Here is a 27509-nt window from a genome sequence, read left to right as displayed (position 1 = left end):
GCAATATTTTTGATCTGATTGTACTGAGACTATTTGATGAGAACTGGACTGAGCTCAGCTGGATCACTTGCTTTTAAAAGTACTTAAGTATCAAAAGTAAATTTCATTTTTTTTGTCAACGTATTGTTGGCAAATACATAAATCATTTGACTTCATAAATCATAAACTAATCATAAACTGAAGTATACTTTCTAAGTATGGCTGTGCTTCCATTTTGCCATCAACTAATCAGTGTAAAAAAAAATGCTGGGAAATCATTGAACTTCACGTGACCCTACAAGAGTGATTAGTGCTTTTTTGACACCTGCATTAAAAAAAAAAAAAAAAACGGTTTCAGAGAAGAAAACAAAAATTAATCCACTGACTTTCAAAGCTGCTACATACTTATGACTAGGACTATGTACTAGAAATGTAGTGCAGTGCAATGTACGATATTTGTCTTTTTAAATGTGGTGAAGTTAAAGTCATGTTTCCAAAAAAAAAAAAAAAATACTCATGTAAAGTACAGATACTCAAAAAGTACAGTACTCAAGTAAAATGTACTTAGTTACTGTCCAGCTCTGCAGAGCTGCTTTATAGCTGAACTGAACTCACTTCATAATTGATGAACTTTACACAGTTATTAAACTGAATTGAATTCTGACTTTTATAAACCATGACTTTTCCAATTCTAGAAATCACACTTTATCATCACAAAATTACTCTACCTCATAGAACCCTGGGTACGTATTTTTTTTTTCACTAGGGTAGACCAACTATTTTTTTTTATTTTTTATTCATTACTAAATTAAATGTGCTATTTGTATGATTTTTCATTGATCATTTATTTAATTGATATTTTTCCTATATTATTACCAGGTATTCAAGAGCTACACCTGTTCAGTTGTTACATTGTACATAGTTTGTAACCAGTGACTTTTATTAGTGGTCACAAAGACCATTTGTGGTTTTGTAATACAACCTAGTTCTCCAGATGTAATCTTACAGAGATGAAAGTGTGCACAGCAACAGAGGAAGTTTTGTTGTTTGTTATTTAACTGGTTCAGGCTTGTATTCCATGGAGCCGTTTCCTTTTAGTAGGCCCATCTGTTTTCCAAGTAGGCATAAGGTCTTACTGCTTCAATGGCTTCAAGCAGGTTTCTTTGCTAAGTATTCCTCTATGATTCCCACATGTCCTCTTTTCTGATAATGAAGGTGGCAAATTGAACTGGAACTTCTCTAGGATTATCTAGGATTAAAAGGCCAAAGCAGTTAGCCTTTAACAGCTCAAGAATCACACAAAAACATTTCTGTGAAATACATCACGGTAGTTTCTGAGTTCCACTAACATCAACATATTTTCAGAAAGAAAGACAGAAACATTTCTTATTTTCAATATTTCTTTATAAGAAAAAAAAAGGTAAGTAACAATAATTGATTTAAGAAAAAAGGAGAAAAGGGGTATATTTTAATATTTGCTAAACATTTGTGTATCTACAGTATATTTTTTGTAGCTACAGTATCAGTCCCTGATATGAAACTGCAGAGACAGGGATAGTCATATTCATTCATTCTGTAACAATGAGAGAATCACACCTGCACCATCTATGGATTGTGTTCCTTCAGTGATGATCAGTTTCCATCAGATTTTCAGCATAACTCCAAAATGGATCATTTTGTTCAGGCAGTGAGGTTAAATATGTGCTTATATATTACATAGGTTTAGCAGACGTTAAGCTAGTGTTACATCTTTGAGCCATAACTTCAATTGGTTTTCATCCAGTTAGTACATCCTTGGCAGTCTCAGCTCATAGTCCCATAATTAGCAAATATACTGTCATAAAGTTTTTGGTTAAAGTTGAAATCCCTTTAATAAATATGGAGCAAGACATTGATGTGTGAATTCTCTGTGCAGTTTTGATATTTCATGTAGGAGTGTATTCCATCTCAGCAGTGACAGCAGTGCGATCAGACACTTAGGGCCGGTTCACACAAAACACGTTTTTGCTGTTAAAAACACAAGACGCTGGTCAATGGAACGGAAAAAAAAAGTGCAAGGTCTAGAGACGCATTTTTTTAAAAAAGTTGAACTTCTTTTAACTTGCCGCGTTAAAAAACCCCCAAAAAAAACACTGTGTCGTGCGCGAGACGCTGCAAAATACGCGAGACTAGAGCGCAACTATTAAAGACGTCCGTATAGAGTGTTTACGTTGAAAAACAATGGAAAAGTAACGCAGTGGAATGAAAAAAAATGCATTCTGTGTGAACGGCCCTTTAAGCTGCATCCGAAATCGCATTGAATAGGTGCTAACTTTGAATAAGTAATTACTTCGCAACCACTAAAAAAGTATGGTCTAAATAGTATGAATGTGTGTAGTATGAGTGCAATCTGGACGTAGGCCTACTACATCCACCATGTTTTCATTATCATGTGACAAAGGGGCAGTTGCATTTTACAAATTCTTTCTCCTGTGGCCTCATGGGATAGTAAAGTGTCCATCGTATGCACACTTCAGAATCTCACCGGAAATAGTAGGTCATCCAGGTACTTTTTGCCTACAGTTTTATGAGTACTGTTAATTTGGACATACTTCTTTTGTCTCGTTTGGTTTTTCACCAGCTATATAGTATAGTTATAAGTATACGATTTCGGATGCATACTTTGTCTACAAATGGGGTTCCCAATCCTGTTCCTGGAGATCTGTTCCTGCAAAGTTCAGCTCCAATCAGCTGATCAAACACAAGTGAACCAGCTAATTAAGATCTTCAGGAGCACTTTATAATTACAGACAGGTGTGTTGGATTGACCTGTGTTGGATGCTCCTGAATCCGACAACGATGTTGTAAAAACGGAAACGTTTTCTCTTTGTACAGATGACAACATTGTCAAAATGATCCCCATTTACATGGATCCGCGAAAACAACTAAAAGCGCTGTATTATGCATGCCAGGCAAGTAGGTGGTGATGTCACTTTGTAAATAAAGACAACGCACCTGTGCACATAAGCATTCTTTTACAGAGCAATTGTGCCAAACGTGCATGCCTATAGACTAAACACGTAATACGCATGTGCATGCCGTCACCGTTTACACAGATTCATGTATTTGCATTTGTTTAGGCCCCAAAACACTGTTGTTGTGTAAATGAATGGCCAAAACACATTTTTTAGTTATCAGGGTTGGAGCAGAAATTTGCAGGTAGTTACATCTCCAGGAATAGGACTGGGCACCCCTGGTCTACAATATGGCTGACCCCTAAGTCAAGTCGTCACAGAAACAAACCATGGAGTGGTTTCATGTGCTTAATAAACCAGGGTAAAGAAGCTCTTCTTGACACACAAGTCCTGACTTTTCCCTCCATTTTTGGCCAGTCTATAACTGTGCTTGGGTTGTCTTATTTTTGGTCTCAATACAATTAGATGAACTTGAATACAAGTATTAAATGAGACCTGGAGATGCTATGTCAAGTCTGAATGGAGTAAATGTTCTTAGACCCTTAAGAATAACTGAAACTGTTGCAGCCAGAGTAGGTCTCAAAGATTTGATTTCAGTGACACTAAGGGACTCTTCACACAGGGTGTGTTCTTGCGTTAAATACAGCTAGACAGGGGCAATGGAACTGACCTGAAGGCTGGTTTATAGCATTCCTGATCAGGCCTGGCACTAGAAACACCAAGGCCATGGGTTTGATTCCCTTGGAATGCACAAACTCAAAAGAAACGTATACCTTGAATGCAATGCAAGCTTTGTAAACAGTATCTCCAAAATGCATGAATATAAATGTTACAGGAGCATTACTTTCTGTGCATTGTTCCTAATATAAACCCTCAATACACTTGTCCATATTTAAATGAACATATCCTGGCTAAATCCTCAGATTTGTCGTAACTTGATGTGGCATATTAAAGGGATGGTTCATCCAAAAATTCTGTCATCATTTACTGACCTTTATGTCATTCCAAACCTGTATGACTTTTTTCTCTTCTGTTGTAAAACTAAAAAAACATTGAGATGTTCTGTAAAGACAAATAACATCTGTCTATCACATTTACATAGACCAACAAATTAAAAAAATAATGCAGATGTACGCAAGACCCTGTCCCTTGTGTGAACGGCCCCTAAGCAGTCCTTTGGCTTTGTCGATGTACAGTAACACCACATATACTTCAAACAAAGTGGTACAGGCGCTTGACAAAATGGAACAAAGATCACAATGAGGTTCCTAGGAGACAAATGACACAATTTTATTCTTTCCTCTTTCTCAATTCATCTTAAACCTACTTTTTCTATAACTGATTGTCAAAAAGTTGTATGCCACTCCTAAAGAAGCCTTGAGGAAAACCTTGAGGACTTTGAGGATGGGAGGATGGGTCCTTCCCACATAGTTTGATGCCAGACAAGAAACCCTCATGTACCTTGCCTTAGCCTCTAGGGAATCTCTGTGTGTGAGAGAGTTTGAGCTAAAGGACATTCCCTCAAGCACAGAGCTTCAATCGCCTTTCATCACAAAGTTTCATTACCGTCCTCTGAGCTCATGCATGATTTAGCCACTGTTCTAACTGATCCTGCTAACAGGACGCTGAAAGCCTCTCTCTCTGCCTCACTCTTTCTCCTTCTATCTTTGTAGCACTCTCTATCCTCGTAACACACACAGACCGTCTTAGTCTAGATCTCTCCATATTGCATCAGCCATCCCCTCTTCCACTTAAATGCATTGGACAGAGGCTGAGCTCTCTAGGGAAAGACATACCCTGGGTAGCCTCATGTTTTTGAGTTTGAATTTGATACATCTGTTCATCCATGAAATATTCTATCATGTATTGAGTCCCATTTGGTCATAGTTCTGACGATATGTATATGTCAGCGTACTTACTTGAGTGTAACCTACATTAGCCTCACCATGCGTAACAGACTATAGGGAAAATGAGAGTTGTAGTAAGTACAGGAAGTCTCCATGACTCATCTCTCAAGGGTTTTTCTGGGACAATCTCAGATGGCATTGCCATAACAGGGAGTGTGTGCTTGCACTGGCTCATCGAACTCATGCACCTGCAGATAGGATAGTATAGAGAAGTGTTTCCGTGACTAAAGAATTCCAACTGTGGCATTAACTGACAGGCAAGTCAAACAGTAGTCTCAATCTTCTCAATGATCTCAACCATTGATTTGGACGGTGACAGTAAAGTGCATTCATCCTGGTCCCAGAGGCTAGCGGGACTGGAGTCCCCATCAGTACTCAGCTCGTCATCCTCTTCTTCCTCATCATCATCATCATCCACGCAGGAGTCCTCATCGCATGATTCCATGTAGTGCAGACCCAATGCATTTATTCCTGAGTCTTCTGAGCTGGAGGGAGAGGAGCAGTGGTCCATTTTAGGGCCTGAGATCTTCTCGCTTGGTTGACCGTGTTTAACAGTTGGGCCCACTTGCTGTCTGTGCTTGTTGGTACGTTGGGTTGCAGGTTGAGATGCCGGCGTTTGGGGTTGGTGTGTGGGATTCGGTGGAGGTGGCCTTTGCACATAACACATCTTACCATTGATACGTTTGACCATGTAATCATCCACAAAGAGGTCAGAGATAACACAGAACTTGGGAGACTCTAGGCAGGGTGGAGCCTGGAACTTGGGAGCCGTCCTAAGAAAGCGTTCAGCCAGGGAGATGGACAGGTTCATGGTGTGGGTGTGACCTGAGGGGTCAACTGGAACCAATGTGCTGGGAAGTTGGCATACACTGGTCATGGGTTGGTAGACGTATTTACCTGTAACGAGAAAAAGAGGAGCTTTTTGCCTTTCAAAAGCAAAGAATAACATTCGTAATGTACATTCATATGTATTGAATGCAATAGATGCCCCAAAACAAAGAATATGTGAGCAGCATGAGACACTGATATCCTTGACTGAATGTGAGAGAACTCACTCAAGAAATAGATGACGAAAGGTGGGTTCGAGGAAAATGAGGTTGAGCAAGAATAAATATGTTCTTGCTGAAAACTTATATTCAAATACCATTGGAGAGTTGTTATATTATTGAGCTCACATAGATTTGCCTGCTGTGCTAGTGATAGCTGTGATAGATGGTGTTATAAGTTGCCAGATACTTGTACTGTACAACACGGGTTACTAATCTGAAAGTGTTACTCTTTCACAGAGGACAGAATTGATTCTTTCGAAACCAGCACTCTTTTGTGCAGCAAAGAGAGAATGTGGCATATTTTCAACTTTAGAGATCATAGAACAGACATGTATAAGGGAACTCAAGGTTATGAAAAAAAATAAAATAATAATAATTATATATATATATAGGCAGAAATCATTTCTAATACTAAATATAATAATATTTTATAGGATGAGTCTTTTATTTTATTTTTATTTTTATCAGGACAATTGTATCAGCCTCACATTAATGAATATATTACCCCCAAAAACATAAAAAAATATATTTTAATTCACAAATAATAAACATGCCAATCATGAATGAATTTGGATAAATTCATAGATCTGTATTACAAATATGAGCATTATTTAATTGACCCACAAAATCACTGGTTATCTAAAAGTGGAGCACTTGAGGCATATAATCATGAGTGACAAGAGCAAGCATTCATAATACAGAATTTTGTTCTCATTTAACTCCATAGTTTTTGGAGCATTTTTTGCAGTCAGTCTTAACAGTCTCTTGTAAAAAAAGTTCACAGGTGTATCTCATCTAAAAGCAATTCCACTGCATTTCACCCATGCAGTGAAAGAAGTTTGAGTGTGATAACCAGTATCTCAAAGGCAGAATTCCCTACAGAGATGGAATGGATTCTTCACTCTGGAACATTCCAATGCCCAGCTGGCTGTAAAGCTGGAGTAAGAATCATTTCCATCTAATCCAAATCTCTACTCTTATTTAGAGATGAAATAAAGCTGTGTGGTGTCTCAGACATCTGGTCCGAATAAGCATTTCGCTTTTATCTGCTCTGTCCCGTTATTTTTTGCACCTTCTAGATTTACCATTCATTTTAACCCTAAAAAAGGGGAAACACCTCAAACAGCATTGACAGACATAGAATGAGCTCTTATTACAGACATCAGTTGCAGGTTAATGTACACCGTTCTGCTTTGCCAAACAAACTACTTTCCTGGCAAACACATCTCTTTCTGTCTCTCTTTCTTCACACCCAATTTGTAATGTGATTGGAAGGCAATGAGAATCTGAAGATTAGGTAAACACTGAATTTTTCATTATGTCTGTCCTTCCTTAGTTGGCAATGCTATTTCTTTCAGTCTTTCAGTCTCTCAGTCCTGTGTCTGCTTTATTTAGATGAAGTCAGCCTAAATACGGGTCTTATTTTGCTAATTACAAGAACAAGGACTGGGAGGGGTTGTTTAGCTTATAATAGCTTAAATATATAATAAAGAGCATGTTGTTGGAGCCAATAGCCTTGTGGGCAGTGTACTGACACTTGGCGTGGTTGTGCTTCAGGCGACCTGAGTCCGAGTCTTGGCTAGAGGTACTTTTCCTATTCTGCCCCTTTCTTTCCCACATTGCTTCCTGTCTACTATCCTTTACAATAAAGGCAAAAATCCCACCCAATTTTCTTTTTAAATAGGACATTCAAAATAAGAAAAAACTGTACAGGGAACTTGAATGAATCTGAATCATATGAACAGACCATGACATAAATTTAATTCAAAGCATGTGATGTAAGGGATCCACTTAAATAGACTGTTTATATGCCCAGATTTGTCATGTTAGCTGTGGTAGGATGAATGCTAATCTGTGTTGGAGGGAAAAAGAAGACAGAACAGGTCTACCTCATTGATAATTTTTTTTTTTTTTAAAGTAAAAAAGACTTGCACCAGTTAACCGTAGGAAAAAGAACCAATGCTTCTAATCCCACCATTCAGTACAGTCACTGGCAATTTTTGAGACTGTAGACTTGCACTTTTTCAACTGCCAAGCTACAGAATTTGAAAAAAGGATGAATGTATCCACTTAACAATTGCCTCCACATCACTATGGATCTGAAATAGCAGTGTTTGCAGTCAAGTGTGAAATGTGAAATGATAGATGCCTTGAGGCCTGTACAAAAACTCTTAGCCATGAAGAAAAAACCTTCCTGCGTAATAATCACATCAACATCCTGTTGAGAACAAGTATTCTTCAGCCACTGTAATTGTAACCATCATGTCTGTCTTTTCAGATTAAGCTTCCAATAAAGAAAGACTTTCTTAGGTACAAGGGAGCAAAAACATTCCTACTGGCCTTGAAAGGAAATGCCTGTGTATTATAGTCTATCCGTCACCATCTCCCAGACTGAGTAAACTGTTGTCTGATCTGTATGCTGAAACTGTATGTTGTCTGATCATTTTTTTTTTTTTAAATCCGTAGGTAATTTCTGCATCGGGTGTGTGCCACTGAACTAAATGTTTTCACAAGTTCATTATTTATCATCTAAAAGCTTGGGTTCAGTACTCGTGACTTCATTAAAGGGATGGTTCAGAGTAATTTCAACCTAGAGTCCTTTGCACCATGACATCAAGCCAAACACCCCCCCAAGCCAACCCCCCCCCCCCCCCCCCCCCTAAGTACATCAGGAGTTTATTTGTTTATTTAAATAACACTTGTCTGATGGCTTATGTTACCGCTAACCCGGACGTCGAGGTCACTTCCGTGATTTGGGCAAAGCCTGTAAAAAGTCCTGGCAGAAAGCGATGCATAAGGATGTAGTGTAACGACGCCCAGTTTCAGGAATGCACTAATATTTTGTTGGTAGTACCAGTTTGCAACAATTATTAGTTAACACTATGTTTTTATCAACAACATATTAGTACATTCCTGGAACTGGGTGTCGTTACACTACATCCTTATGCATCGATAGTGATACAAATTTGCAGCTGTTTAAAGCTAATGAATTTTGAGGTTGATTTAGTTTTTCTTTTTTCATCCAATCTGGTGGTGAATTGTTTTTAAAAAAAATCAATGTAGATTGTTTGATAAGCTAACCGTTTGATGCAAGTAGTCATAACCATTCTGCTAAATCAGCTCAGTATTTGGGTCATTCTGCACATGACAGATAACAATGTACCACTAAAGCCTGATGCAACCATATATTACAGTATTATATTATAGGCACATTACAAATCATTGACCGTAAGCCCATGGATGGGTTAGCAGTCTGTGCTAAGTGCTAGGATGGGAGCACTGTACCTAATTGAAAACACATCTGCACCATTTACACATCCATTGAAAGATTCAGAGCTGCTGTTACCAGTCTGTTCTGTCCATCCTCATGTTTCAGTTACTTGATGAAATATATGAGATATTATACTTGGTACATATAAATAAGTGATCCAGTAAGTATTGCATTTTATCAGTGAAGAATCACTAAAGGTCCTTTTAGGGAGAAAGGGGACTTTAAAGTCTCTGCTGACTGTGTACCACAAAATGTGTCTACAGATAATAACTAATCCCATGATTTGTTGTCTTATTTTTAGGCTTTGATTTCTTGTGCATATACAAATGTTGTGTAAACAAAGCCTGATGTACAATCAGGGTTTCCAGGCAGATGTGACCAGGACTTTCCATATCCTGTTTTACACACATGCAGTCTGAGCTTTCAGAAATGAACACTTAAGACTATAAACTTGAATCCGATTCAATAGAGGCACCATTTTGACTTAATCACAGTTACTTTTGAAATAAATTGATGCAAATCAGCGACTTCTAAACATTGTTCATGCATTAGATTGAACTAACTCTTAATTGCAAACCAATGACTTGAACTTTTGACTGTCTACAATATTGAAATTTTGAGTACGTTTTTATTGTATTTACTGTATTCTTATATATGCTTTGGTGCTGGTCTTGCTAGTTTTGTGCTGATATTGTAGGTTAATAGCCAACAAATCCTATTTGGTGAAGCTGGTCAAACAACATTATGATTTTGATGTTTCACTATGGAAGTCTGGTTAAGGTAGTTAAGCTAGATGAAAACAGAACATAGATTGATGACCAGCTATGGTGATCTTTCTCAACAGGTTTCATGGCTTCAGTGTGTAGCGCTAAAGGATTACTCCCCCCCCCCCAAAAAAAAAAAAATTACATTTCTGTCCTTATATTCACCCTAATGTTATTACAAACCTGTTTGACCCTCCTTCTTCTCTGAAATAAAATACAGTTCCATACACTGAGTTCAACTCAATGACTCAATGATATGTGATTATTTTAAAGATTATATACAACCCCAAATCAGAAAAAGTTGGGACACTGTACAAATTGTGAGTAAAAAAGGAATGGAATAATTTAAAAATCTCATAAACTTATATTTTATTCACAATAGAATATAGATAACATATCAAATGTTGAAAGTGAGACATTTTGAAATGTCATGCCAAATATTGGCTCATTTTGGATTTCATGAGAGCTACACATTCCAAAAAAGTTGGGACAGGTAGCAATAAGAGGCCGGAAAAGTTAAATGTACATATAAGGAACAGCTGGAGGACCAATTTGCAACTTATTAGGTCAATTGGCAACATGATTGGGTATAAAAAGAGCCTCTCAGAGTGGCAGTGTCTCTCAGAAGTCAAGATGGCCAGAGGATCACCAATTCCCCTAATGCTGCGGCGAAAAATAGTGGAGCAATATCAGAAAGGAGTTTCTCAGAGAAAAATTGCAAAGAGTTTGAAGTTATCATCATCTACAGTGCATAATGTCATCCAAAGTTTCAGAGAATCTGGAACAATCTCTGTGCGTAAGGGTCAAGGCTGGAAAACCATACTGGATGCCCGTGATCTTCGGGTCCTTAGACGGCACTGCGTCACATACAGGAATGCTACTGTAATGGAAATCACAACATGGGCTCAGGAATACTTCCAGAAAACATTGTCGGTGAACACAATCCACCGTGCCATTCGCCGTTGCCGGCTAAAACTCTCTGGGCCAAGGCTCATTAAAAATGTACTGTGGCAAAGTGGAAAACTGTTCTGTGGTCAGACGAATCAAAATTTGAAGTTCTTTTTGGAAAACTGTGACTCCATGTCAAGGACAAGGACAACCCAAGTTGTTATCAGCGCTCAGTTCAGAAGCCTGCATCTCTGATGGTATGGGGTTGCATGAGTGCGTGTGGCATGGGCAGCTTACACATCTGGAAAGGCACCATCAATGCTGAAAGGTATATCCAAGTTCTAGAACAACATATGCTCCCATCCAGACGTCGTCTCTTTCAGGGAAGACCTTGCATTTTCCAACATGACAATGCCAGACCACATACTGCATCAATTACAACATCATGGCTGCTAGAGGATCCGGGTACTGAAATGGCCAGCCTGCAGTCCAGATCTTTCACCCATAGAAACATTTGGTGCATCATAAAGAGGAAGATGCGGCAAAGAAGACCTAAGACAGTTGAGCAACTAGAAGCCTGTATTAGACAAGAATGGGACAAAATTCCTATTCCTAAACTTGAGCAACTTGTCTCCTCAGTCCCCAGACGTTTGCAGACTGTTATAAAAAGAAGAGGGGATGCCACACAGTGGTAAACATGGCCTTGTCCCAACTTTTTTGAGATGTGTTGATGCCATGAAATTTAAAATCAACTTATTTTTCCCTTAAAATTATACATTTTCTCAGTTTAAACATTTGATATGTCATCTATGTTGTATTCTTAATAAAATATTGAAATTTGAAACTTCCACATCATTGCATTCTGTTTTTATTCACAATTTGTACAGTGTCCCAACTTTTTCTGATTTGGGGTTGTATATACAGACATGGTTCCTATGAACAGTCATTATATAGAAAATAGTTGTGCAATGATCCTTCAAAAATCCTATTTTTGTGTTCCCCTTGAAAAACAACAGCATATGGACTGAAATGACATAACGGTGATAAAATAATGTACGATTTCAATTTTTATTTTCATATTTTAGATGATCTGTCAGGATGTACACGCGTAAAACCCTTTTCACTGTGATAGCTCTACTCTCTCTCTCTCTCTGCAGTGTACTTCATATTAACAGTGAGTGGCTGCTATGCCAAAAGTTTGGAGCATTTGGAAAAAATATAGCTTCTATTTAAAGGATTTGCCTGACACAACTTGAGATTTGCGTCTGTCTTGTTGCACTCTCATAACAGACTGTCAAGAACCACCTGGTGAGGGTGGCTGCCTTTCAGACTGTGTGAAATATGCATTTTGATAAAAGGTTGAGAGAGAACCATAATTGGAAAAGTGAAGTCACAGATGAGAGGAGATGAGTCCTACACTCCTACACTATATCTCTGTCCTGATCATCTGTAATTACACATTGGACTGCTCCCAGAAAAGTGCGAAGGTGGGTTTGGGTGAAGACTGATCATGAAGGCCATGAAAATCCCTTAGTGTGAATTTCTCGCAGGTAAAACTCTCACTGTCTATCTGTGTGTGTCTTAGAGGTTTACTAGCCCCAGTCCAGGCTGGCTTCAAGAACAGACTGACCATCATCTCATGCTGTGCTTATGCTACACTGAGCATCATATTCATTTTTTAGCAATAATTTGAGCAAGATTATATTTAGGCTTAATCAGATTCAGACTTCTGAACATCACAATCATTATTCTTGTTTCTCTAAACAAAATGTTTGGACCTGTCCAAAAATTATTTTAAATATTTTGAAGGGGCCCTATAGTGGTTAACTTACAGCTTATACTGTATGTGCTGAGGGGCCTGGGGCCCCTAGTGATGATCTTACACTACATAGGCTGACGACCCTGGGGACCCTAGTAACAACTTTCACTGTAAGTACTTAGGCCCAACTGGTCAACTTACACTGTATGTGCTATATGGCAATCACCTTCACTGTAAGCACTGAGGGCCCTGAAGTCCCTACTGGGCAGCTTACACTGTATAGACTGATGGCTTACTCTGTATAGGCTGATGGCCCTGGAGCCCCTATTGATCAGCTTACACTGTAAGCACTGAGGGCCCTGGAGCCCCTATTGATCAGCTTACACTGTATGCACTTAGGTGCCTAGGGATTCACGATTAACCAGTGTTCTGTCATGACATATCTCAGGGGATTGGTATGGTAATAGAGATTGGCATGGTAATGGTCATGGATATGGCAATGTTAATGTATTTAGTCTTGGCGGAATAGATGTGCTATGCTGCTGCTGCTGCAGAGCAAGTACCGAGACTTGCTACTGCCAATACATTCACAGAAATTGCTGTGAGCATGTAAGACATGCTGCTGTTGCACATGTAACATACATGAATTACCCTGTAGCAGATCCATACAGGTGGAGCTGGGGAAGGGGGCGGGTTCTGAAAGCGTGCTGCAGACAGTAACAGCAAACAATGCCAAGTATTTGAATGTTTGAGCAGCAAGCTCATTGGCCGCTGATGCAACAGCAACCAATCAGCTGTGCTATGTAGCGTCTGGACAAATCACAATGACTTATTCGTTCTAAGCTTCAGAAAGCTTTTGGACTCATTCATGTAAATCACAGGCCTAGCGCCAATGAGTCTGCATCAAATTGCCCCATTGTCACTTTAGTGGCATGGCAGAGGTTACACAGAAACACCTCCAAACTCCGTCGTGAGCTTCAAAAAGATCTTTATCAACTCAACTCCCCTCCCACGGCAGGCACTGAGGCCAGGTGGCATGGATAGACATCTGAGAGATGCACCAATATACATACACAAACATTCTTTCCATTTAACTCATAATAGTCATTCCAAAATGTATACGATATAGTCCTGTGTGTATGTATATTTCCCACCTCATATTAGCTGTGTTAGTTGAACTCTAAACGCTTATATTCAAGTGTAGGAATGTATCTCTACTTTTGTATCTTCCAGACATACGAATTAAACCTCTCGGTTTGCCTTAGCTATATATATATATATATATATATATATATATATATATATATATATATATATATATACAGTATATATAATAGGTTACGATAAAATGTATTATACTATATTTACCATCCTTTGGAGTAGAAATGACCAATTCTGGACACCATCATAAAACATGCAAATTAGGCTGTCAGAAGGAGACAAAGAAACTCTCTCCCGCTAAAAGTTTCTGAGTGTTATTGGTCACTTCCCCCAAAATAGGTGTGGACTAAGTCTTCCTTAAAGGACAAGGATGATGGCTCATCTCTTAATTCTTACATCTTACTTCTTATGTCTTACTTCTTGGTCTTGTCTTAGTCTTGTCTTGTCTTGTCTTGTCTTACGTTTTAGTCTTTCTTCCGTGCTCATTCATTTCTATCTCCAGGTGAAATGGACGTATCCTGAATTTCCTGCAACTTCAAGTGGAATTTCAAGTAAACCTTTTAAACTTCCTGCGAACGACGCGCTCTCCGGAAGAACCGAAATAACGCTTCAAACTCACGGACACAGCGAAGATCATCACACACACACACACACACACACACACACACACACACACATTCTTGCTCAGCACCAAAGATTCATGCAAGTATTATTTCTATTGAGATTTAGATGCTGCTTTAAGGTGATTTGATTCTTTGCTGGCTCTCAAAGGTTAACTGTTTGTGATATTTGCCATTCTGTGATCTGCTCTCTCTTTCTTTCTTTACTTTTCGTTATTCTGTTTATATGTATTCTTTGTTTAAGTATAGTCGTATGTATTTGTAGTTTCATTTATTAAAACCCATTATACGCTTGATTGCCTCTGTCTCCTGCTCACCTAACAAAGTTTCTTAAATGTGAGATCTTAAGCTACAAGCTTTTATATTGTTGAGTACTTTATAGTAATCTAATAGAACAGGGAAGTTAGTCTCCATGACCAGAAGAATAACCTTTCATGAGAGTTGATAAGAAGATCGTACTGTCGGTTTGGTGGACAAACAGATTATTTGATGTGAAATTAATTCTGTTAAAAATTATTCTGAAAATGTATCTATTCTAGCCTATCTGTATATTCATAATTGATTATAATTCGTTGTAATTAATTATCCATATATATAGATACAAATACATGGGCTACTGTATGTATCCCCTTTTTGGGTGATTTAAAATATGTAGGTAATAATTGATCATAACCAGTATGAATAATTATTAATTATATATTCCCTTTTTTGAGCTAATTCGCTACAGCTATGTAGATGAAGACATGATTGCTAACAATAAGTTAAAGACCTATCATCCTGCACCATCTAGAGTTTCATGCCAGAACTATGTAATTATTTTAGTTTTAATATTCTGAATTAGCTTTAAATATTATATTATTATTTTGTAATATTTTTTGTTATGTTAATTTTAGTTTAATTTTTAGTCATTGTATTTACATTTACAGAAATGTTTTCAATAGTTTTAGTTTTAGTTGATGATAATAACCCTTGCTCGCACCATGTGGCTTCTCAGGCCTTTGGAGACCCCAGACAGACTGACACCGTGTCTACACCGGACACTACCATTGACGCGTCACATCGTGCCGCAACAGCTAGAAATTGTCTACAGCCACGACCGTTGCAAATCCATTTGTCCTTTGAGAAGTATCGAGAGTAGTTGGAGTAGGCTACATCATAAATACAATGAGGCATCAGTTTCAGGTCGGGGATTTGTCGTGTTGCAGTGCGATGCATCCAGTGTAGACAACATCACTGGTTATAATGGTTTCCATTGTCTTTTGTTGTGTTGCATTGGGCTGCTCGCGTCCGGGTTAGACACGGTGTGAGGAGACATGTTATTATTAACACTAAACATAGCTAACTCATAGTACTGAATAATGTGCTATAGCCTGCCCTACAGCCCGCTGGGAGAAACGTAGCACTCTCACTTCCTTTTTCATCAGAGCTTGACAATTACAGAATAGCATGACAACACCCAGAACACCAACACAATAGGGCCAATGGACTGAAGCATATCATTATGTTTTTGCACTTTGGAGGAATGTCATTCATATTAAATCTCACAGACATCTGGTGGCTGCAAAACAACAATTTTAACATACGGAAATAAAATTCCATTTCTAAAAATCGAACCACAAACAGCAGATTTAGTGAACTCTTAAAAGCATCCTATAAGTTTTGAAGTCCCTGAAACGCATATCTTTCTGCTAACCTTTAGGGAGGTAAACAAGAACAATGCCTGGTTTGTTTGCATGCACCCAAATACAAATAAAGACAAATAAAAGACAGAAAAAGAGGAATACGAGAGCAGAAAACATCAGAATTCCCCAGGGTTCGCAGAGAATTCCTCTAAAAGACTTATCTCAAAGGACAAAGCCAATCTGTATTCAGTTATTCACTCCTGCAAGTGTGTATAAATACATTTCTAACTGCCTCTGGGCTTTATACTGTACGGCTTCTTTTCACTGTGTGTGAGACTAACAAGCAATGGTATTGTACGGTATCTTGGGCTAAGTTTTTGCACAGCTGATATTTTTTAAGATGTCTACAGCATTAAATACTGTATGTTTCTCCTGAACTTTGCTATGTACAGAATGTCTGTATAAATATACAGAATGTACAGACTCTATAGAATATAATATAAACTCTATAAAATATATATTTTTTTACAATGAAATGTAAAATGTATAAAATCTATTATGTATAAGAAATGTATTCCTGGTAACCAATCTCTTATACTGTGGTACTGTAGTTGCATGTCTCCTGTAGCACTCTGTGGTCTTTTTCTACTCTCAAAACAAAATCATAAACTGAAATCAGTAGTTCATGTACATGTATTTATTTATTTATTCATTCATTTATCAGTGTTTTTTAGCTGAGCACCTAAAAGAGTTTCTGTGATATACTGGTAATAACTTTGCTGGGTCATGAAAGAAGGCACAACTCATGCAATTCAGCTCACAAGTAGGGCAAATGTCAGTCAAGCTCCTAGGAGGATCCTTGTCGTTCCATTTTAACCAGCACTGGTTCCGCCCGAGAGCCTATGCGACACTGCACGCAGTATCAAATTAAAATTTAGCATGTTTACATAATATTCATAGTGTTGCAGACATAAACATCCTCCCTCTAATGAGAACAGATAATGGCTTAATTACTGTGACAACTGAACTTTACAGTTGTGGTGTGGGTGTGTCTGGGTAGACATATTGCCACTAATGTAATAATTCCTGTAATGGTCACACTATACAAGATGCTGAATTGGAATCGGAATTAGAATGGCAGCAAGATTTTAATTTTCCTATGCAGCACATACAGTAAAATCATAAAATGTCCACAACCCTATTAGAAGAAAATAAACAAAACCCTAGGTATTTATTTGAAACATGTAATCTAATCTAAATAAATCTTCAACCCCAGATATTTCCAAGCAGCACAGCAGTAATGACTTTTTGAACTTCTTTACTAACAAGATTGATAATATCAGGGAGAAAATTATAACTATGCAACCGTCTACTACAGTATCACATCAGGGAGTGCATTGTAGTCTCCTTGAGGAAAATTTTGATCCATTCATTGCTATAGGAGAGAAGGAATTTTCTAAACTCATTAAATCATCTACAACATGTATGTTAGACCCTATACCGACTAAGCTACTGAAAGAGATGATTCCAGAGGTCATAGATCCTCTTCTTAATATCATTAATTCATCTTTGTCATTAGTGTACGTACCAAAAACTTTTAAGCTGGCTATGATTAAACCGCTTGTTAAAAAAACGCAACAGAATTAGTCAATTACAAGCCGATCTCGAATCTACCCTTTCTGTCAAAGATACTAGAAAAGGCGGTATCCTCACAACTGTGTTCCTTTTTAGAAAGAAATTGTATCTGCGAGGATTTTCAGTCAGGATTTAGACTGAGACGGCTCTCATTAGAGTTACAAATGATTTGCTCTTATCATCCGATCGTGGTTGTATCTCGCTATTAGTGTTACTCGATCTTAGTGCTGCATCTGATACTACCGACCACAACATTCTTTTAAATAGACTCAAAAATTATGTTGGCATTTGTGGAATTGCATTAGCATGGTTTAAATCATACTTAACTGACCGTTATCAGTTTGTAGCAGTAAATGAAGAGATGTCATATCGATCAAAAGTTCAGTATGGCGTACCACAAGGCTCAGTACTAGGACCACTGCTGTTCACTCTGTACATGCTATGCTTGGGAGATATCATTAGCAAGCATGGCATTAGTTTTCACTGTTATGCTGATGATACTCAGCTCTATATTTCTTCACGCCCTGACAAAACTTACCAATTCACAAAATTAACAGAATGCATAGCTGATATAAAAAACTGGATGACTAGTAATTTCCTACTACTTAATTCTGAAAAAAACAGAGATTCTAATTATTGGACAAAAAAACTTCCTCACGTAATAATCTAGAATACTGTCTAACTCTTGATGGCTGCTCTGTTAAGTCTTCGTCGTCGGTTAGGAACCTGGGTGTGCTCTTTGATACCAATCTTTCATTTGAAAGTCACGTGTCTAGTATCTGTAAAACTGCATTTTTCCATCTTAAAAATATATCTAAATTACATCATATGCTCTCATTGAGAAATTCGGAACAATTAGTTCATGTGTTCATGACATCAAGGCTAGATTATTGTAATGCTATTATAGGTTGTTGTCCTGCACGCTTAATAAACAAACTACAGCAGGTCCAAAACGCAGCAGCTCGAGTTCTTACCAGAACCAGGAATTATGACCATATTAGCCCAGTTCTGTCAACATTACATTGGCTCCTTATTAAACATCGTATATATTTTTAAATATTGCTGATTACTTACAAAGCACTAACTGGTTTAGCTCTGCGGTACTTGAGCGAGCTCTAAACGCATTTTAGTCCTTTACGTCTATTGTGATCTCAAAATTCCGGCCAGTTGAGAATGCCTAGAATATCAAAATCGACTGCTGGCGGTAGGACCTTTTCCTATTTAGCACCAAAACTTTGGAACAGTCTTCCTAACATTGTCCGGCAAGCAGACACACTCTGTCAGTTCAAAGCTAGACTAAAAACACGTCTCTTTGACCTAGCATACACATAACACATTATAGACTTCTATAAATCAATCAGGATTTATTAGATTTATTAGATTAGATTTATTTATCTATTTGCATAGATTAGGTCAGCCAGAACCAGGAACACTTCCCAAAAATCCTGATGTACTTGTTACATCATAAGAAGAATGGCGTCTCTGTTTATCCCGAGGTTTACCGCAGTCCGCCAGATCCAGGCCGTATCCAGATCTGATGAAGTGGACGTCTGGATGTGACAACAACGCAGTCCTGAAGTGTCAACTAGTCTCTCCCCTATGAAGGCCTCCTTCCCTTCCCTTTACCTCTGTACAGATAAAACGTTGTCGGGATAATTCCGGTTCTCGTGGCTACGCAGAAGCGATAAAAATTCTGTATTATAAATTTTAAGGCCAGACAAGTAGTTTATTGAGGGTTGGTTTGTACAGAAGGACTACAAGCCTGTGCACATATATATTCAAACGCGCATACCTATAGACTAAACACGTAATACGCATATGCACGCCATCAGCGTTCTCACAGGTTCGCGTTTTTAAAGTTTGCGCAGAGAGAACTTAAGGGTTTTCTGTTAGAACGGTGTCGTGTTTGCGGCCCCTAAGTTAATAACTAATGATCGTTGCGACGGAAGTGAATCAATCTAAACTACCTTTAGCTGGACAATAACTTTATTCTAGAGCTGCTGTAAAGCCAAAACAATCTCTGTGACTTTAATTTCCTATTATCATTGTGAAGCTGCTTTGAAACAATCTGTATTGTTAAGAGCACTATATAAATGAAGGTGACTTGACTTGACTTGACAACTACACAGTCTGCTTTTCCCCCCAGCGTATTTTTATTTATTTTTTCTTCAAATTTCAATCACTCTTAATTCTATTCCCTTACATTCAAATTGCAATTCTGCATCCTTTTGATACATCAATTCAAATTCAGGAATTTAATTGGAATTTAACTGGCATTCTCAATTTAGTTTCGAATGGTGGGTGAGTTTGATGTTGTACTTTGTCATTATATTAAGTGAGGCTAAAAGCTCAAAGACTTGACCGTTATAAATTTTTTTCTGAAAGAGAAAGGTTGAACTTTAAAAAAGCAAAGCCAAAGCTGAGACCTTAAGCTTGGAATAAATTGTGCTGACCTTTTAAAGCTGAGATAAAAAGCCCAACTTAACAACAAGGCCAGTCTAGCGCTTGACCTCTGAAAGAGTTATGTGAACTTCCTGTCATTTCCTGATTAATTTCCTTTTCAATGTGTCAGTCAGAAAAGAAGCAAAACTGTTAGATGTATTCATTTCAGAGCTACACGCCAGAGGGTTGTACGTAGCTAATCGGAAAAAGACAAAGTCAGGTACATACGTTTTTTGACAGTTCTTCTCCCTCTGTTTTAAAACTAGGAAGGCGTTAGTGAAGTCAAGATGTGGGGGTTGACTGAAACACAGTTTAGCCAAGAATGGTTTTGCTTGATTGTGGATACTGGCTTCACAGAACTTTTCTTTCATAATTCGTCAGAGTGATGCTGTGCCAATCTTAAACAGGAAGTGAGACTTAAGAACCAGACAGTCTGTTGGCAGAAAAACAGTCCTGATGCGACTGCCTATTGAAACCCATGAAAACCATTTCCCAGAAGAATGATCATTTTTATTAAGGCCTGGTTTCACAGACAGGGCTTAGATTAGGCCTTAGTTCAGTTAGGACATTTAAGTGACTTTTATAAATGTGCCTTAGAAAAAAACATTACTGGTGTGCATCTTGAGACAAAACAATCACACTGACTGAAAGTTGCTTTTGGTTAAAACTGTTAAAAAATGCATTTTAGTCCGTCCGGGTCTAGGCTTAAGCCTTGTCTGTGAAACCGGGGGAAAGTGCTTAAAAAGCTCCCACTGATCTCTCTCTCTCTCTCTCTCTCTCTCTCTCTCTCTCTCTCTCTCTCTCTCTCTCTCTCTCTCTCTCTCTCTCTCTCTCTCTCTCTCTCTCTCTCTCTCACAGACAGACATACACACACACACATTTTGAGATTATTATTTCACAGTGAGGTTGAAGGAATCTAAAGAATCTGCACCCTCCTTCACAGTCACATGACATTTGTTAGCCTCACAATGACTGCCATTTTTTTATCAGACACCCCTGACACCAGAAATAGCCTGATCTTATCACTACCTTATAAAGACATCCCAATGCTCAGCTTTATCTCTCTATTGCCTTCCTCTGTAATGCACATATAGTCGTTAGAGTACAATCTTAGCAAGTTTCACTTCAGTTGTAAAGTCCCTACGAGTCTTCTTTTGAGTTAGATACTGTAATGGATCATTCTCAAAAATCTTGACCGGTGTCAAAGTTTTGCTTTGAGTTTTTGTCTTATTATGATTTTACTTTATTTTTTTAGTTCACCAATTACGTACGGGTTGTAACACCTCTATAACAAGTGATACATTTTAACAAAAGGAAAAACACGACTTCATGTCTCAAAACACTGATTAAAATAAAATCAATATATAATGCCATTAAATATTTTGTAAATGAAAACTAATTACACAAAATGTCAAACACACATTAATCAATGTAACTTGCTAGACCTTGCACTGCTTGAAAAAAAGAGCAATAAATGAATGAAATATCTGTAAATGTCATTCTAGATGAAGGTGACAAAGGGTTTTTCAGGCACCTTGCAAATTATTATTATTATTTTTTTTCTTCTTTTAAACAAACATTATAGTCAAACCACTGCATATTATTTATAACAATGTTAGGTTTTAAATGATAGTTGGTTTATATAATGATATTGATTTCTCAAACTTTTTCATGGCTGAAATCTCAAGTGTTTGTCACCATATTTTGAGAAAGACCCAGGTGTCTCTTTGAATTAGTCATCTATAAGTCAAGTTACAGAAAATGCATAATGCCTTATAGCCTACTGTAGTCCACATTTAGCAGTTTAGAGCAGGGCAATGGGATAGTATGTGAGTATACGTGAAAAAAGAAACAGCTCCCTCCAACGGTGGTATAAGGTGCATCTGATCATGGTTATCTCCAGATATTGGTGTCCATAACAATAAATAAAGTTGTCGATTACTAACTCTAATGCAAAACCATATTGCAGCTGTTGCTGCATCTGTATTTTTTTTTATATTTCGCTTTTCTTTTCTTTTTTTGCCATCTACTTCTATTATTGCTTAGAAGAGCAGAAACTAGATGCACATTCACAAACTGTGGTGGTACGTCATAAGATGTGTATGCATCATTTATTGACTTGTTTAATATTTCATAAGTGGCACAAACGCAAGATTCCCCATCCCTCTGAGAATATGTGATAAGCAGATGCTATTACGTCTCTACCGGAAAAACAAAATACGTAGCAGATTAATGACTATTTTATGTCTGATTAGCAAAATACCTCTTAGATGTGTATGCTTTTTTATTATTGTTGATTATTGATTAGGCTATTTTGATTATTTCAAAGCAGGCCTACAGTAGCCTAAATTCACATTTTTCCAGCTGTTCCAGCTGCAACAGTTTTTCTTGTGTCAAAAACATTTTAATAGGCTAATTTAAAGAATTCCACTGTAAATAACCTTTTGTGGGAACTTTCAATCGATGTTTAAGGTTCCGTTATTTTTAAGTGAACTATATTCAAATGTAAGACCTTCAATCGTAACTGGTTAAAAATAAACTAAAGAAACTCTTATCTGACGTCAGCGTTCGTGAACACTGAAGGGAAATGGGAACAAAAGAATTTCCCTGAGACTGGGCATGAAATCTTTGTTTTATTGCAACCCAGAGGTACCTTGAACGGGGGGGAATTATGTTTAGAAAGCTTGTGATTTGTCCTTTACACATTTTTCTCACATAACCTTAATAGCTCTTAAAAAAAAATGAGGCGCTGACCTATTAAACTCCTCTTTGTGGGTGATAGTTTTAAGTCTTGAGGAATTTCGATTTTATCTATCCACGTCTCAACGATGCTGTATGCGTGTACTTACAGTGGCACCAGCCCAGATGACAGCACCAGTGCAGCTTGAAACACTTCCCGTGGCTGTGTGTGGCGCAGATGGATAGTCCATCACAGGGCAGAAAGTCCGGTCGCCCTGCGCAACTCCTCGCTAGAGCCTGAGCTTCATCTAACTTCTCACTCTTCTGTCCGCCCGAAGCGGCCATCGCGCACGGATCACACCGACAAAGCCCTCATCAGCGCCGGGCGCTCGGGATAGATCAGATGCGCTCAGCGTCGGCTGTTTAGCAATTCGAAAAGAAATGAACAAAAGTGGAGATACGCCCAAGACTTCGGCAACCCAAGTTCCACTTCTAACCGTTACAAAAACATCAAGTTTTCAGTCAATTCAACCTCTAAAGAAATGAATGATGCATATTCTATAAAATGCCGTATGTGTCCGTAGACAGCTTCAGATCGGCGCGGAGACTGAAGCTTATTGTCGAGGACGGATTTTCCGTTTCGCTCTTGCGCCGTCGATCCCCGCCTCTCTCTCTCTCTCTCTCTCTCTCTCTCTCTCTCTCTCTCTCTCTCTCTCTCTCTCTCTCTCTCTCTCTCTCTCTCTCTCTCTCTCTCTGTTTGTATGTTCTGAATTCATGCGTGAATTCCCTCGTCTTGACTATAGGCTGTGAAAGAATCATGGTTGTCTATAAAAGAAAATTATCGTAAGGCTATACCAAAAGGAAAATAGTGTCAAGAGTCAAATTTTAGAGTTCACCGGACCCTTTCAGTTTTTCAGGAACTTACAAAATGGAACCAATAATTCCCTTCAAGAACTTAAGCAGTTAATAATTTCTCTAGCAAAATTTTGAAGCACTTGAAGTTGCTATTGCTAATATAGGGTAAAAAGGGGTTTTGACCATCAATGAAGTAGGCCTATGCTTCATGCAACCTAGTCGACTTATTTTTGATGCAGGCCTGAAAAGTAGGCTATGTATTCAAACCCGAAGCTGAACTGGACTGTCAGATAAAGTACATTTTTGTATAGGCAGATACTGACAGCATTAATTTTCTTGTTATCAAAAATTAAGCCCACATTTATTCTTTTCTTTCAAAATTTTAGAAGGGTTTCAGACACTGTGGGAATGAAAATATTCCTCTTTCAAAGAGCACATTGGGTCTAAGAACATAAGTCATACAGAGGGCATCCATCCTCAAAGTGGAAGTTTTCACTTTCAAAGCGATTCTATTGTCAGCAGTTTTCCGGTGATCCTCACCCAACATTTTCCTCCTTCAAAGCCACTGTTGGCAGCACAGTGACTGACTTCATGTTAGACCACCTCAGGAGGAAATGTCTGTCTTTTTAAATGTCTCATTGGTCTAGTTTAGTGGTTCTCAACGGGGGCATTCAGAGAACAACGGGGGGCGTTGGAAGCAAGATTTTTGAAAGGGGGGCGTTCAGGTGTTCATGCCCCTACGAGTTTATAATAGCATATTTTAACAAGATTTTCAAATGGATAAAGAAAAAAAAACCTGCCAAAATGTTATCTTTATTATATATATAGCTTATAGCTTTATTAAACTATGTAAGGGACCTGGATAATGGATAGGAGGTGCTGGCCCATTAAAGGTTGAACACCACTGGTCAAGTTGGTGTGTAACAATACAGTCAAGGGTACATTATAGCATGATGATTGATCCTGCACTGAAGTTGCTTGCAGGCAATCTTTTATCAAAGGATGAAAGTAAAAAAAAAAATATGAACTGAGAATTTCTTTATGGCATGAAAGGTACAAACCATATAGAATATCATCAAAAGAGCAATTGATTTCACAGTTTTCTTTTTCTTTAAAGCCTATGCCTTTGGCACAATAGTTCTACTCAATGTATGATAACTTGATTAATGTTATTTTGTTGTTGCTGTTGTTGTTGTTTCTCTCTCTCTCTCTGTGTGTGTGTAGGTCTGTGTTTTATGACAAAGTGTTTGTTGGGTGAAAACCTAGTGTTCTGGAAGAACGTGTTGATTTGAAAAATGTATGAAGTGTTTTAGTAGTTTTAGTGAATTTTGAATGTGAAATAAACTTTTGTGCCAAGTTGAAAGTTGGTTAGGAGACCTGTCCTAGCGATTGTAAAAAAAAACTGTAACTTGAAACCTGAAACAGCTGTTCGAAAAAGAAAAAAAAAGAGTAATTGTTTTACTTATATAATTAAAACACTCAATGTGACCTGTTGTCTTAAAATTGTGAACTTATTTCTTTCAACTGTGACTTTATATCTTGTGCAGAACATGAAAACACATTTGCCTTACAATGTTTCCTGGGCCCCCTGGGTTTTTTTATTTATTTATTTTTTTTATTGGTGGGGGTGGGGTATATATATATATATATATATATATATATATTAGGGTGGCCCTTAAATATAAGAAAAATTTTTTTTCCGTTTTTCTGCAGCCTGACCCGCTAGATTTGTTCCATTTATGCTAAAAACAAATTATTATTAATTATTAAATATTAATATTTAGAGGTAGCTCAAGCACATCAAAGTTCGCTGTTTTTGTAGGCAATTCTACAAGTCAGCAAAATTCTTCATTCTAAAACCTTTAGCATTGAGCATTGTATTCAATACTATACACAGTTTGCAGAATGCATCAAATCACATAGCCTATTACTTGATCACAGTTCAATGTGAGTACTATATTAATTATTTAACCAAATATATCTTACACAACATACATGTTGTGTGCCAATAAGGCCAGGCAACAATACACCCCAATGGGGCTATTTTTTTCCTTTACTCCTATCAAAATGAAACTTTACGCAATGAAAGTACCCATGAAGAGTCAAATTTTTTGTATTACAAGTTTCTTTGAAAATTAATTTGAATATGCAAATGAGCTATACACTAATCGAATATAGGCTAAATACACCCACATAGGCTTAATTTTTTCCTTTACTTCTACCACAATAAAACTTTACACGGTGAAAGTATACATGAAAAGTAACATTTTTGTTTTACAAGTTTCTTTGAAAAATCTATTTTAAATATGCAAATGAGCTCAACACTAGGCCTAATTGACTTATGGCCAAGAAACCATAAAGTCACAAGTAGAAAAAACAGGGGCCAAATAACTAACACAGATTACGAGATTACAGGCAGAAGTCATTCTTACCAACTAAACGATTCACTCTCACACAGAAGACAGATGAAAAACCAGATTTGCAGTGTTATTAGAAGCTAGCAACAGCAATATCTAGGTTAGTTAAAAAAAACTAAACTAAAAAAAACTAAAATCAAATAAAAAAAATCAAAAAGAAACCTCCCTATGTTGTTGTTACCTGTTGTTACCGACCCTGAAGACTATACCAGTGGGGGTTATAGTATACCCCTGGCAGGTACTATCAAGCCAGGCAGTTTTCAGGTTAGAGGCCATTCTAAAAGCAGCATTGCCATCACCCATTGGCAGTAGGATGATTGGATGAAGATCGGGTCGGTGTATTTGTCGGACATATTCAATAAGTGTGGCACTCATGTGCATATTCAAATTCATTTCAAAAGAAACTTGTAATACAAAAAAAGTTACTTTCATGTATACTTTTACTATGTAAAGTTTTATTGTGGTAGAAGTAAAGGAAAAAATTAAGCCTATTTGGGTGTATTTTGGGCATATTCGATTAGTGTATAGCTCATTTGTATATTAAAATAAATTTTTAAAGAAACTTGTAATACAAAAAAAAAAAACTTTTCGTGGGTACTTTCATTGTGTAAAGTTTCATTTTGATAGGAGTAAAGGAAAAAATAGCCCCATTGGGGTGTATTGTTGCCTGGCCTTATTGGCACACATCTCGGATTGGTGAGAATTTAACATATTTCCTCAACTAGGATTTCTTAGGACTTAGTATGTTGTTCTGGACACCTCACAGAAATGATCTAAGCTGCAAAAAATTATTTTACAGTTAGTCTGTCGTAAAACGCTACTTTGCCTGGACTAAGTTTGCACAGTTCAAAGTCAATAGTTCAGAGTTTCTTAACACCACGCATTTCTGTGAAAGTGGCTTCGTTAGCCCGTCGTTAACACAATTTATGCTTCTGCAAGAAATGCATAGAATATATTTTGTGCAAAATAGGTGTAAATTCAGAATTGCCATTAAATAAGCAAGTATGTAATTTAAATAGTTTAGATAAAATTAGGCAAGTGGTAATTATCACAAATTGAGCATAATAACTGATTATACAAAATTTCAACGTCATCGAGCCACCTCTAAATATTGTTCAAATGAGCTCATATTTTGCCTGAATTATTTTTTCATGTATTGGAACAACTTGAGGGGGTCAGACAATTATAAATCAAAACTTGAAAAATAAGGGCCACCTTAATATATATATATATATACAGTGAGGAAAATAAGTATTTGAACACCCTGCTATTTTGCAAGTTCTCCCACTTAGAAATCATGGAGGGGTCTGAAATTGTCATTGTAGGTGCATGTCCACTGTGAGAGACATAATCTAAAAAAAAAAATCCAGAAATCACAATGTATGATTTTTTAACTATTTATTTGTATGATACAGCTGCAAATAAGTATTTGAACACCTGAGAAAATCAATGTTAATATTTGGTACAGTAGCCTTTGTTTGCAATTACAGAGGTCAAACGTTTCCTG

General features: G+C 37.5%; 1 protein-coding gene across 1 annotated transcript; it reads right to left on the bottom strand.

Annotated features, from left to right (window-relative positions):
* Positions 1–1372: 1372 nt before the first annotated feature.
* LOC311078085 (UPF0524 protein C3orf70 homolog A) lies at positions 1373–23422 on the bottom strand. The gene is made up of 2 exons (XM_084106768.1): positions 22901–23422; positions 1373–5737 (listed from the first exon to the last, which is right to left on the bottom strand). Exons 1-2 carry the CDS (start codon positions 23073–23075, stop codon positions 5103–5105), a joined length of 810 nt encoding a protein of 269 aa, XP_083962894.1. The 5' UTR covers positions 23076–23422; the 3' UTR covers positions 1373–5102.
* Between the last annotated feature and the right edge of the window lie 4087 nt (positions 23423–27509).

Source organism: Abramis brama (genome assembly GCF_963993115.1).
Source record: "Abramis brama genome assembly, chromosome: 2".
Taxonomy (NCBI): Eukaryota; Metazoa; Chordata; class Actinopteri; order Cypriniformes; family Leuciscidae; genus Abramis; species Abramis brama.
The sequence above is the reverse complement of the archived record's forward strand: the minus strand, read 5'-3'. Positions and strand labels throughout refer to the sequence as shown.

Bases quoted from the DNA above. Each gene is read 5' to 3' on its own strand.
- LOC311078085 (XM_084106768.1), bottom strand. From the start codon at position 23,075: ATGGCCGCTTCGGGCGGACAGAAGAGTGAGAAGTTAGATGAAGCTCAG. The intron at 5,738-22,900 runs GTAAGTACACGC...TTCTCGTTACAG, and splicing joins TCATCTGGGCTGGTGCCACT to GTAAATACGTCTACCAACCC.